The sequence below is a fragment of the Mytilus trossulus genome, chromosome 3 (assembly GCF_036588685.1).
Source record: "Mytilus trossulus isolate FHL-02 chromosome 3, PNRI_Mtr1.1.1.hap1, whole genome shotgun sequence".
NCBI classification, from domain to species: Eukaryota; Metazoa; Mollusca; class Bivalvia; order Mytilida; family Mytilidae; genus Mytilus; species Mytilus trossulus.
In genome coordinates this window covers 52,669,169-52,683,053 of record NC_086375.1, presented here as the reverse complement: position 1 = coordinate 52,683,053, position 13,885 = coordinate 52,669,169, and the positions used below count along the sequence as shown (strand labels likewise).

Here is a 13,885-nt window from a genome sequence, read left to right as displayed (position 1 = left end):
TATTGAAAGAGAGAAATAAGATACCCGAAAGCTATTCTGTTTTTCAAATCATTATTTGGAATGGTACTTCCTCATTTAGAAGGACAAGGGGTGGACCCAGTCGTTTAAAATAAAGGGGGTCCCAACCCAGGACAAAAAAAGGGGGGTCCAACTATATATTCCCATTCAAATGCATTGATTATCCCAAAACAGGTGGGTTCAACCCCGGAACCCTCCCCATGGATCCGCAACACAAATTTACACTTGCCATAACAAATCCAATTTTACAAAGAAAATATTGATGTACTCTTGTGAAAAAAACTAGGAAGTAAGAGCCTTACCTTTGAAATTGTTTTCAAAGATATATATAATTGCTAAAAATGACACCTTTGGCTGATGAAGAGGGTGATGCGTTAACTAGATTATAATCACTGCATGTTCAATAGTATAAAACGGAACGATGATTTGAAAAAAAGGTTAAATATCAGCAAGCTATTATTTCAAATGAAATATCACTTATTCATTTATATGGAACTTTTCACCATGCTAAGTTTCAAATTATCAGTTTGGTTTTATTTACAACACAAATTTACACCTAAAGAAATTCAATTTTACGAAGAAAATTTGCACAAATTAGGAAGTAAAATTGTCCTCATCTTTGAAGCTGTTTTTAAAAGATAAATGTTCAACTGTCAGCATGGTGATGTGTTAACAAGATCCCCATTACTTATTAATAGTCTAAAATGAATTGATCCATTGAAAAAGGTTAAATATCAGCAAGCTATAATGTTATTAGTTTCTTTAAATGAATTGGCACCGTCTTATTATAAAGGAAAAGTGTCACAAATCAACAACAATACAAATTTAAACCTGCAGACAAAAACAATGCCTAATGTTTATTATTTAAGTTCTAGAATGTTTTTAGACATTCGGAAGTCGTGATTGAAACGGCCATTAGAAAAATGGCATGTTTGAGCAATACTTGACAATAACACTGACAACTTACCTGTAGACATGGTTTTTTTTATTGTTAAGAGTAGAAAAAAAGTTTTCTGCAATAATTTTCTACGCTAGAAGTAACGTAGTGACGCCAATGGGTAGTTTCACAGTGTGTTATGTTCAAGCACAAATACCGAACGAACCAACTAGATGACCGATTTTAGACTACGATAGGATATACAACACTAATTTTCTCTGGTGCACAAACTGAATAACGGCATCAGAAGTAAATATAACAAATAGTTGAAATAGAATTCTTTTTCTTGCCACGATGTTGTCTGTATTTCTTTTTCTTGCCATGATGTTGTCTGTATGTTTTTTTCTTGTCAAGATGCTGTCTGTATATGTCTTTTTTTCTTGCCATGATGTTGTCTGTATTTCTTTTTTTGCCATGGTGTTGTTTGTATGTCGTTTTTTTGTCATGATGTTGTCTGTATGTTGTTTTCTTGCCATGATGTTGTATGTATGTCTTTTTCTTGCCATGGCGTTGTTTGCATGTCTTTTTCTTGCCATGATGTTGTTTTTATGTCTTTTAATCTTTTAACATGATGTTGTTTGTTTGTCTTTTTATTTCGTAACATGATTTTTTTGTGTTTGTCTTTTTATCTCTTATCATGATGTTGTCTGTATTTTTTTTCGCCTGTTTTATAGTTATCTATATATCTTCTTTCCTCTTATATAATGTATCAAGGCTCGCGTGTATACAGATATGACTGGATGCCCTCTCACACATAATGATAAATCTTATTTTATGTTCTGGTCCCGTATGGACCGTTTATGTTCAAGGGGCATGTGTTTCTACAGGCGAAAGAAGAAGATATAATTAGGCTACCTTTTGCTCCATGAAATTGAAAATCAAAAGTGTAATTTTCCTTTACATATAATGTTTTCTACGTGTTAACAAGACTTTTGTCAGCCAAATTTAAGTTTTCATTTTTTTTATTTGCCTCCTTTTGAGACAAGCTGTATTTTATATTAAGAAATGAGCCAAGTTAAGTCTTACTCTAAAGAATATTAGGACAACAATATGTTGTATGCGTAGATGTTAGATGTTTATAAATCGTGATGTATTATTTTTTCTAGCAAGGCCTTGACTCATATATAATTGCGATAACGAACGTGCAAAATGGACATTCAAGGTGAAATGTGTCAATTGCAACATGTAAATGACGTCAACAGACATTTTGAATTGAAATGATAAGAGTACATCATTATATATGTTTATGATCATTTAATGATATTTTTTATAGGATAGACTCGTTTCAATATTTTTTTAACTTCATATGACCGTATAATATTCTCGTCCTTCAAGAAAAAAACCAAACATTTAAATGTTATATATTTCATTGGCGAATGCCGTAACAGTTTAAAGAGTGTTATTGGTAAAGTTATAGTCAAATCATTGAATCTGTAACGAACACCATATGTGGTATACGATGTCAGTATGTGGTTTACAATAATGGATTATCTGTGTATATAACATGGATTTGAGCCTCCTGTACACTTTCCATCCTGTATAACATCAATCAATGCGACTTAATTCATTAATGCTGTACCTTTCGGTAACTGTATCTGAATAGATATATTAGACAAATTACACTTCGTCGGGTTTATACATCCTAACCTTTTTGAAATGATGGAAATGGTTTGTTTTCTTTTTTTGTATAGATATATTTGCAGTTGGACTAATTAGTGAAGAGGTCAACAAGGGCTATATAAAATGAGATAATAAGACCATCATCATTACAAATTAATAGCTTTTAAATTATCAACATTGAATGAGAATAATGATGTTAGAACAATATTTTATTTTATAAAATGATATTATAAGACCATCATCATTACTAATTAAGCATAATTGAGAGAGAATTATGATATTTGAACAAATAATATGTTATTTCATAAATTGTTATAATACGATCATCATCATCCTTAAAAAATGACAAAAATCATGATGGAGAGAGAATTAAGATTTTAGAAAGCAATGATGTTATTCAAATTTTTAAATAAACTGACAATTCCTTATTTAGAAGGAAATTTTCAATATGTAAATGTTAAAATGTATCAGTTTTTGTTTTATTTACAATACAAATTTACACCTGCCTATATATACAACTAATTTTTTACGTTGAAAACATTAATGTGCTCTGGTGCAAAAATATGGAAGTAAATTGCTTCTTGTCTGTGATTGAAATTGTTTTTAAAGATAAATTTTAAAAGGTCAGCATGGGCTATTTTAGAAGCTGGCTTCTTAACAAGATCATCATTACTGTTTTCTTGTTTGAAATGAATTGATATTTTGAGAAGGTTAAATATAAGAAGGCTTTTATGGTATTTAAATCTTTTACTGAATTGACACCTGATTATTTGGAAGGAAAAAATGAATATGTAAATGTTAAAAATTAACATCAATACCAATTACACCTTCCAAAACCAAAAACCAATTGTATGAATTATAAAACTGCATAAATATGGAATAACTTGCCTTCATAAGGAAACTATTCCAAATCGTCGAAACAGTTTAAAGATCAATTGTATAGTATATTTTTGTTCAAGTAGTCTCTAAATACTTTGAGTGTTGATCTATTTGCTGGTACATGCATATCAAGAAGAGAGCAAGTAAACGCTATATATATTGTATCAGACCGTCACACTGAATTGAATTGCAATGTATCAGTTCAAAGTGAAACAGGTCGCATAAAGTCATGTCATCCTACCAGGATACATTATTACGACTCTTATACAGACCGACTTGTTTTTGTATTTAGAATTTAAGAAGAATACATACAATCCCTTCCTTCAAAGACAAAAAAGATCTTTGACTTCACGTTCAGATATATTAATGATATCCTGTCACCCAATAGTACATATTTCAGAGTTTACTTGGATCTCATATATCCCAGTTAACCTGCCATTATGATACTACTGAAGTTAACTACAAATCTGGGTCTTTTTCCTAAATTGAAACAGATTTCAAAGTATGATCTATGATAATAATGACGATTTTAATTTCCCATTGTCAGTTCATTTATAGTTGCAAACATGTAGGTTCAATTCATCGTATGCCATTAACATACCATGCACAATTGTAACATAAAAAGTAAAAACACAAAAATACTGAATTCCGAGGAAAATTCAAAGGGAAAGTCCAAAATCAATTGTAAAATAACATACATGCTGGCCCACTCCATATGGACTTCATTAACAGGGCAGAACTCTTAACCAAACATACACTGTCAGGGTTGTTAGGAAGAACCACCATTTCGAAAGTACACAAGTTTTACGGTCACCATCACGAATTGGTTTGACATATACGATGACGTATCTGAGCTTACAAGTTATATATTTTGCGGTCTTTAAGTCTTTTGTCGAAGGCCGTACATTGACCTATAATTGTTTACCTTTTAAATTGTTATTATGATGGAGACTTGTATCATTGGCGCTGACACCACATCTTCCTATATCTATTTAATCTCACAGTTATCAGTCGTTTGATCTGTAAGTTTACTGATTGTGTATTAATTTCATATAATGAAATGTTTACATGGGAGGTGCGTCAGTTGCATGATACATGGCATGAGACACTTGTTCTGTCGAAGGACTCGATCTCGCTCCTTTTAAATTGGAGTTAAGGCAGTATTTTTTTTTTCTAACATCGAATTATGTATCTCGAACAGCGGTATACTACTGTTGCCTTTATTTGCTGCTTCGAATGAATACTGCCTTGTGTTTAGGACGATTTAGGATGGGATATGATCGATATGATTGATTGTTTGCGTAATGTTCAGTAGAAAATATTTCATGCGTATTGTGGGGTATAATAAATGACCATCAATCTAATAGGTGGGCGAGATATGCAAGGACAGAATAAGAAATGCTGTAAACGAGGGACGAAAGATACCAAAAGGGACAGTCAAACTCATAAATCGAAAATAAACTGACAACGCCATGGCTAAAAAAGAAAAAGACAAACAGATAAACAATAGTACACATGACACAACACAGAAAACTAAAGAAAAAACAACACAACCCCACCAAAAACTAGGGGTTTAACAGTCCATCTACGGACCCTACAGTATTTTTGTAATGGTTCTTTAACAGGCAGAGAGCATGGATCTTTCTCAATACTTTTGTCAGATTCACAAAGATAGCAAATAATAAGTCTATGATAGTTCAATGCTAACGAAGTTAACACATACATTATTTCAACTTGGATTTTTTGTATAGACTCATAGTCATTTAGAGGTTTAAATAATGTATACATATATACCAGTATATTGTTGGTATGAATGCCAAGGACACACATAATCCTCCCGTGAGGCACCTGCATGAAAGATGTTTAACAATTCAAAACAGAAAACCAACGACCTTATTTAAGCTAAAAACTACATCTTGAATATGAAAAAAAAACTCCAAGGATGTCTGAGGTTTGGAATACATTTCAGCAATAAAACCAATGCCATCCATATGATTGAATGGGTGTTGTTTTCTAAACGTCAAGTGGCAAATTTATAAGTAAACATGTATTTCATACTTGTATATGATTTTAATTTTGTATAAATCTTGTACTATTTTGAAAACGTATTCCATTATTTATATTGTATGTAGAAAAAATAGTAAATTTAATATGTTCTAAAATCTTTTTAATTTGCACAGGTACGCCCTAAACATCTTCTCTTACATCTTGCAGATCGTCCACATAATGTACTGCACTGTACGAGGCATGAAATGGATCTACGTCGTCTGCCAAACTTCTTAGTGAGAGTGACACCAACTGTAATAATAGTATATTTATATCGAAATTAGTCCCAGCTACTAGCCCTTTTAGTTTTTGTATTTGTATTGTATTTAGACAGTACAAACAATGGGCAATGCATTTTGATAAGGTAGTAACATACAATCACAAATTTAATAATTGTATACCAAAAGGAAAAAAAGAAACAGACAATAGAAAGCAGAACAGCAACTAACAAAAACACTGGCCAGTCATCGCAGTATATTTTAACATTTCTAAAAATAGAAAAGACACAACGTATACATCTGCATGTTCATAAATAAGGTCGTTAGTTTTCTTGTTTGAATTGTTTTACATTTGTCATTTCAGGGTCTTTTAGAGCTGACAATGCGGTATTGGTTTTGCTCATTGACGAAGACCGTATGGTGGCCTATAGTTGTTGATATCTGTGTCATTTGGTCTCTTGTGCATAGATGTCTCATTGACAATCATAAAAAAATCTTTTTGATATTTGTTTTTATTAAACACTATTTTGAATTTTATATATACGTACATCCATAATCATTCGGTCTGCTTCCAAACTGCCCACGTGCAAATCCTCTTCCTCCTATGTTCCAGCTTCTGTCTCTTCCGAAATCAGCACCGCCATACGCTTCTACTCCTTATTAAATAAAATCATACATCATTAAATCCAAAAAAAAATAATCTTAAAGTATTTTGCTAAAAATACATCCAAAGAACAAAGTCAAGACCACAATCAATATCTATAATACTAAAATAACGATGTCCCATTTGTCAGCCGTCATCACGTAAAAACGAAGAATCAAAGAATTCAACTTTATATTTAACTAATAGAGTACAATGCTGTTGATTAAAAATTACACCACTTCAGACCCTTTTGTTTTCCACATAATTAATATTGCCAATAAAAAGAAGTTCCGTGTCGAATCCGATACCGATACCAATAGTATATTCACCTGTTACCTATTATCTTATCTCTACGTTCCGCATCTGACAGGTGCACCACCAAACGCTGTATTTAGGATTTTGCTATATAAACGGGTCGTAATCACAGGGTTGGCACTACTAAATTCAATCATTGTCACATTGTTCCCGATTGTAGTATTTTAATCAGTATGATTATCTAAGATAACAATACGAATAATAAAAATAAGGCGTATAGGTACAGCATGTACAGTTTTCAATTTGTTAGCCGGAATGACGTAAAACAGCGAATCAAAGAGTTCAACTTTATTTATTAACTCATAAAGGACAATGCTGTTGATTAAAACATACTCCTTTCCAGGCCCTTTTGTTTTCCAAATAAAATTAATAATACCAATAATTGATAAGTTCCAGGTCGACGGGTTCAAACAGAAAGATGTTGAAAGCAGAGAAAACTGTTCATCTTATAATCGGAATGACTTTATTAGATGACAATACCAATACTAAAATAAGGCTTACGCATATTTATATTCTTTAATTCAGTGACAGACCAACGATATCACGGGTGTTTTCTATTAGTGTATATAAAAAAGGAACAAATTCAAGTCCGTCTAATAAGATAGCATGAACACTAAAGTGAATTGACGATGTCTTACAGTTAATGTAAATCCATATGACCTTATAATTTTGGTGATAAAAATAGCACAAAGTAATTCGCTTCTCCACAAACCTTGCTTTGGTCAATTGCACAAGATCGAAATGGAGATGGTGTTTTTTTATGCACTGATAACAACGTTTCATTAAAGGCTTATTCATTAACGGCCAGCATATTTTGATATGGTACTACTTAGTGCTGTTATATTTACACCTGTCTGTTTTTCGTTTTTTTAACGTTCGTTTTGTTTTATCAATGATAAAAAAAAAAAAAAAAAGAGACTGTAAAAATAGTTTCACACCGTCACAAGTCATACTAGCTTGCATTTCTTCAGTCAGGAACGTTGTCAGGGGTTTTGTATTAATACCTTCGTGGTTTAGCAGTCCCTACTAAATTTGATATTCATTAGGCAAAATCTTAATTATAAATAAGACTTTAATTTACAGAGAAAAAATGTCTGAAATTGTTTTTTGTTTGTTTATGTCACTAAATTATAGAAAGGACAACAATCACATATAAGCAGCGTACTTGTGGAAACATCACGGATCCAATAGTAATACAAAATTGTTCATTTAATGAAAATGTATGACCTACCATATGAAGGTCGACGACCATAAGGTTGTCTCACATTGGCGTCTCCACCGAAATGAAACCGATCTGTTTGGTATCTGCCTCGAATTCCGCCTCCTGTACATAACAACATATGTTGATGAATACTTTTTTATATAGAAAACTACATAGAACTCTACTTATATTTTAATGGATCTTATTATCTTTCGACCAATAACTTGCAAAGGATTGCATGAACATTTATCCTTACCAAATTCGATATTTACTTTTATAAATTCAATGGTAAGAGCATTATTCATTACACATATACAGCGTACAATATATAATGACCAAAGCATTTTAACAATCAATTAGAGTACAATGTGTATGCGTTATCATACAAATCCTGTTCCACATGTAGATTGTTGGTTGCTTAACGTCCAAGCAGTGACAAATATTTCATGCATGCTATTCAAATCTAACCACATGTAGAAGCCATCTGATTGCAATTATGTACTTTGTATTATTTTGTCCCTTGTTGAAAAAAAAACTAACGGTAACTGACATTCATTCTTAAAATGACTTAAGTGTGTTTGCCTTGCAGTAAATACACCAAATAGCAGCACAGAAACCAGCGACAATAAATACGTTTTCTTATCCTTAGTTCATGTTGTACCTACCGTCTATAATATTAGGATTTGTTAAATCACCGTGCAGGTAACCTCCAAGGTTTGATCCACTAGGCCATGTACGCAGGCCACCAACATTCCCAGAAAGATCCCCAGTATGCTCTAAAATTCTCGACCCTAATTTCAAAATAATACATTTTATATATTAATTGATATGATTAATGAATTTTTCATTATAAAATGATTAAACTAGTTTTTCATAATTGACTAAAAAAGTAAATGAAGTAATTGTGTAGTGACTTGTAAAAGCATATTATTATTGAACCGATTTCAATGTGCTTCATGACTTGTTTCTTGAACAGCCTTCACATTGGCGGACCCAGGGGGGTCCGGGGGTTGGAACCTCCCCCTTTTTTTGAACGATCAAAGCATTAGAATGGGAACATATAGTTGGAACCCCACCCCAACCCTTTTGTCCTAGGTTGTGATCAACAAAATTGACCTAATCTTTTCATCTAAAGCTGTATTAAGTCCACTTATATTTTGGAGTTGCATCACTAGTTTTATTATAACTACACAACAAGTCATAAACTGAAAATATATAGTTAAATCAAGTCAGAAAATTAGCACTGGCTATTGATAGTTTAAAAGCACAAATACTGACCTAGTGAAAGTAATAACAGCAAATACTACATAAATGTGACCAAGTTTGCTGTTTAAAGTTTCTATCCTTATAAATTTAGATAAAGGGCAAACATTGCTAGAAAATTAGTAAAACATCGTCAAACAAATCTTAAAAGGAGTTGTCTGATAGTTATCATCATATTTTTGATTTTGAAGATCTTTAAGCTTTTTGTCTTTTGATGTTCACAATTTCTACTTATCGCTGTTATGAATAGGCAAACACTTGTAAATTAGTCAAAAATTGACATTCAAGGACAAGAGCATTTATATGGAGGCATTCAATGGATTCGGACATATTGGCATTTTATGGAGAACTTGTATTGCTCATCATTTCTGTTATTTGTAGTTTCTACCATCTAGTTATATTATTCAAGATAAGAGATAAAAAATTGAAAAGTGAACTTCATATATGATCTTTGTCGTAAAACTTTACGTCATACGAGCACTTGCTTCTCAGTCGGAAACCAGGTTGAAATAGAACAAAAGAATCAAAGCTCTTTTTTAGAGAAGGCGATAAATGTTTACTGTATTGTTTACTATATAGTGACAAATTTTTTAAAAGTGAATAGAATCAAACAAAATTGCAATTTTCTTCTCAATTAAGAGGTGTTTTATTCTAAAAACACCACTTGCATAAGTTTTCAATTTATCTAGTTCATAGTTAAGCAGAACAATTAGATCATATCAAGTCGACGACATGGGTATCTTTCAAGTTGGATGACAAAAATGCATAACCTCCGATTTTTTTGAAAAAATTACCACGGACGGAAAACATATCAATCTATAAGTTCAGTAATTTTCGTGTCTGCCCTTCCATTATGTGACTGAAGAAAAGAAATCCAAAAAATAGGTAGCAATTGTATCGAAAAGAGAAAATCGAGTGCATTTTTTTTTATGTTGGGGCGTGTTTGAGTTCAGTATTTTGTCTTGATATCGTACAAAGTAAGAATATTTCATACATCGTCTCGCTTCAGATTCAATCATTTTTACATATTAAAGCTACAGGTTGACGTTATAACACAAAAAAAAAATCACAGTACTTAAAGATGAAATATATGGGTCAAGTGCAATACCTATCTAATGAGTCACAAAAACAGAGAAGGTGTGTTCGAATCGCTATTTTTTAGCTCACCTGGCCCGAAGGGCCATGTGAGCTTATGCCATCACTTGGCGTCCGTCGTCGTCCGTCGTCTGTCGTCGTAAACTATTTCAAGAATCTTCTCCTCTGAAACTACTGGGCCAAATACTTCCAAACTTTAACTGAATGTTCCTTAGGGTATCTAGTTTATAAATTGTATCCGAAGTTTTGATCTATCAACAAACATGGTCGCCATTGCTAAAAAAATAGAACATAGGGGTCAAATGCAGTTTTTGGCTTATAACTCAAAAACCAAAGCATTTAGAGCAAATCTGACATGGGTTAATATTGTTTATCAGGTCAAGAACTATCTGCCCTGAAATTTTTCAGATGAATCAGACAACCCGTTGTTGGGTTGCTGCCCCTGAATTGGTAATTTTAAGGAAATTTTGCTGTTTTTGGTTATTATCTTGAATATTATTATAGATAGAGATAAACTGTAAACAGCAATAATGTTCAGCAAAGTAATATCTACAAATAAGTCAATTTGACCAAAATTGTCAATTGACCCCTTAAGGAGTTATTGCCCTTTAAAGACTTTTTTTCACAATTTGTTCATCATGTTGACTTACTTTAAAAAATCTTCTCCTTTGAAACTGCTGTATCAATTTCAGCCAAACTTAGGCTAAATGAGTTTCAGAGTATCTAGTATAAATTTGAAATTTTCATTTCCTTGTATGTAAAGAAACATAGCTCCTATGGCTAAAATAGAACATAGGAGAACATGATTTTTTTTTTGCTTTTGAAGAAAATAGGACGATCCAAAGAACATTTAAATAAATTGAAAAGCCAAAATAATCATTGATGAGAGATTTAACCAAAAAAAATTAAGGTGAGCGATTCAGGCTCTTGAGAGCCTCTTGTTTACTGAAAGTACTTGACGACAGTCTTTCAAGTTGGATGATGAAAATGCATATCTTCGAAAAATTATATTTTTTTGTGTGTGATAACTAAAGTTTATAGTCTTCATACACTAAAAAAAATCTAGTCTGCCTTTCGACAAAATATTTAATTAGAATTTTTTTTAAATGTTTATGAATTTTCGAAAATTCCACCTGACAACCGATCAGACAATAGTTTTAAGTTGAATCAATGCAGACAAGATTATTAACTTATGCTCATTAGCTAGTTGATACATTTGTCTTTAAATATACAACTGACATATAAGGATCGTAATGGTGCAATGGGGATATATTTATCGGTTTCCAAGAGCAAAATTGGTAGCGCGTCATCCCTACAATTGCTTCCGTTTCTACGATTGTAAAAATGAACTGGCGTAATGGGGAGATAATTTTTACGAAGTAGGATCCTGACTGCTTCTAATATAAGTTATAAGCGTATACATTCATATCTTATAGGGTAACTTACAGTTAGGTGTCTGTGACGAAGATCCTTGGAAACAGAGTACGAACACAATGCACAGAATAGAAAGTCTTGACATATTGGCATACCTAAAAGATATTGGTAATTGTAAACCAGTTGACAGGATTATCGTCGATTAACTTTTGGATTTATTGAAATTTAAAAAATAACAAACTCCAAGGTAAATTAAACAAAAACTATCTTTAAAAAATATATCCGACGTATTTAAATTTGAGTATGTGTTTAAAACTATCATTTCAATAACCCTAGAAGCACAATGATGCAGGACCTCTTTAATTAAATCCCGCGGAAATCTCACATGCGTAGGTGCGTTCTAAAAGTCATGTACGTTCGTACAACAAAGTTTTCATTAAAAAATATATAATTGTCCCGAATAAACAGCTGTCATGGATGCAAAGAGCTAGCGGAGAAACAATTATTTGAATAAAAATATAAATAAAATAGAAATAGAAATCTTTGTAAGATCTAGTTCAAATATTTATAGTTTTTCACTTGCTTTCCATCACGATATAATTAACGAGACATTTGTTGAAACACAACCAAATCACCCACCATGACAGCATTTTGTCCAATCACAGAAAGGATTTTCGAGCATGCGTATTCTGTTGCCATAGTTAAGCGTCCTTAAGTTCAAAGGGCACAAACCGAAACTATACCGACTACGTCGGGAAAAGTGGGAAGCTCATAATAACCTTATAAGTCAAATTCTCGACTATTTCAACCAACGAAACAAATGTCATATTCCATACTTGTAACAGGCATTTTCTAAAGAAAAGTTTGAGGTTTAACAACGTTTTAAAGCTAACTAAAGCTCCCACTTGTATGACAATTGTCAATTGATCCGTTATATTGACATTGATGGGCGGGCAATTCAAATCGCACTATGAGCAATATGCATACTATCCATATTGAATATTAAAATAATAATTGCATTTGTACATTTATTAAGAATGAACATTCTACACCGTCAATACAATAGAAAAAAATAAACATAAAAATAAAGGGTTTGGCAGACATTTGGTAACTACACCGTATGTTAATAGTTCATGTAATTAATAATAATAAAAATTAGGAGATCTGGTATAATTTGAATTTTCAAACGAAAAAAATTATCCACCCTTGAACAAAATGACGTGAATGTTAGTAGCTATAGTATAGGTCAACGTATACGGCTGTCAACAATGCACAAAATCCGTACTGTACACTTGAGTAAGGCATTAAAGGTCCAAACGTAAAAAATATCTGTTTTTTTTACTTGACCGGTATATATATATGTATGATGTTAATACAAAATTACTTACAAATTTCAATTTAGAAAGAGGTCTATATGACAAAATTCTTAGTTTTGGTAGATGTTGTAATATGAACAATATTGAAGACGACTATAATTTTCTGTTGATTTGTCCCGTATACATAGAACTCTTAGTAAGTATGGTATACAAATGCATGTGTTATAATTAGTTATCACTGTATTATTCAATTGTTTTCTGTTTTCTGTCATATTCATCACATACTTATGTATAAAATACCTCGTTAAAGCTATGTTGTGGGAAACGCAACAATATTCAATCGTTCAATATTAGCACATATAAATTAACATAAAAATCAGATGTAGACTTACGTAATTCGGTGTTGTTGCTGCGTGGTCTTATGTTTTCTTTGTTTTGCCCTGTTGTTATATACCCCTTATTATGAAGTGTTAAGTGGTATAATCAATTAAATGGCCAATCAAAAGCATCTCATTTGGATAGGGATAATTGCATGGGCGCAGCGCTTCCTTCTTATGGTTTTTAGAAATCTAAATGTTACACAAAGTAGATACTATGTAGTAATGCATCTAATTGTTAAAGTGATAACTTCCTGATGCATATACAGACAGTCATATTTATACAAACATACGTGATGCCCGTTTATTTTGCTTATTAAAATATAAAATAAATGTTATAATAAAGTTATAAATCATTATGGTATTTTGGGATCATACACGATGCTGAACGTTAAATACGTTTGATTCATTGGTCAAAGTTGGCATGAAGAAATAAGCAATTTGCTTTTGTGAGTCCTAATGGAAAAGAATACCTACACATTTTGAATAATAAAATTGCAAAGGCTCATTTACTTTTATTTTTCGACACTCTATGAATGTATTGGCATAATCACACACAATCACGTTAGTATTTCAAATAGAG

General features: G+C 32.0%; 1 protein-coding gene across 2 annotated transcripts; it reads right to left on the bottom strand.

Moving 5' to 3' along the window:
- Window positions 1–5,504: 5,504 nt before the first annotated feature.
- LOC134709535 (uncharacterized) lies at window positions 5,505–13,436 on the bottom strand. 2 transcript variants are annotated; one of them, XM_063569695.1, is made up of 6 exons: window positions 13,318–13,420; window positions 11,682–11,764; window positions 8,543–8,668; window positions 7,908–8,000; window positions 6,267–6,374; window positions 5,505–5,752 (listed from the first exon to the last, which is right to left on the bottom strand). In XM_063569695.1, the coding sequence occupies exons 2-6, from the start codon at window positions 11,752–11,754 to the stop codon at window positions 5,622–5,624; spliced, it is 531 nt and encodes a 176-aa protein (XP_063425765.1). In that variant the 5' UTR covers window positions 11,755–11,764; window positions 13,318–13,420; the 3' UTR covers window positions 5,505–5,621. The 2 variants fall into 2 exon arrangements, with proteins under 2 accessions (XP_063425765.1, XP_063425766.1); XM_063569696.1 differs by lacking the exon at window positions 7,908–8,000 and having other exon boundaries at window positions 13,318–13,436.
- Between the last annotated feature and the right edge of the window lie 449 nt (window positions 13,437–13,885).

What these genes read in the sequence shown, in the direction of transcription:
- LOC134709535 (XM_063569695.1), bottom strand. Translation starts at nt 11,754, where the DNA reads ATGTCAAGACTTTCTATTCTGTGCATTGTGTTCGTACTCTGTTTCCAA. An exon ending in AAATCCTAATATTATAGACG is followed by an intron (nt 8,001 to 8,542) that starts GTAGGTACAACA and finishes TGTTATGTACAG; the next exon opens with GAGGCGGAATTCGAGGCAGA. An exon ending in TGGTCGTCGACCTTCATATG is followed by an intron (nt 6,375 to 7,907) that starts GTAGGTCATACA and finishes TTATTTAATAAG; the next exon opens with GAGTAGAAGCGTATGGCGGT.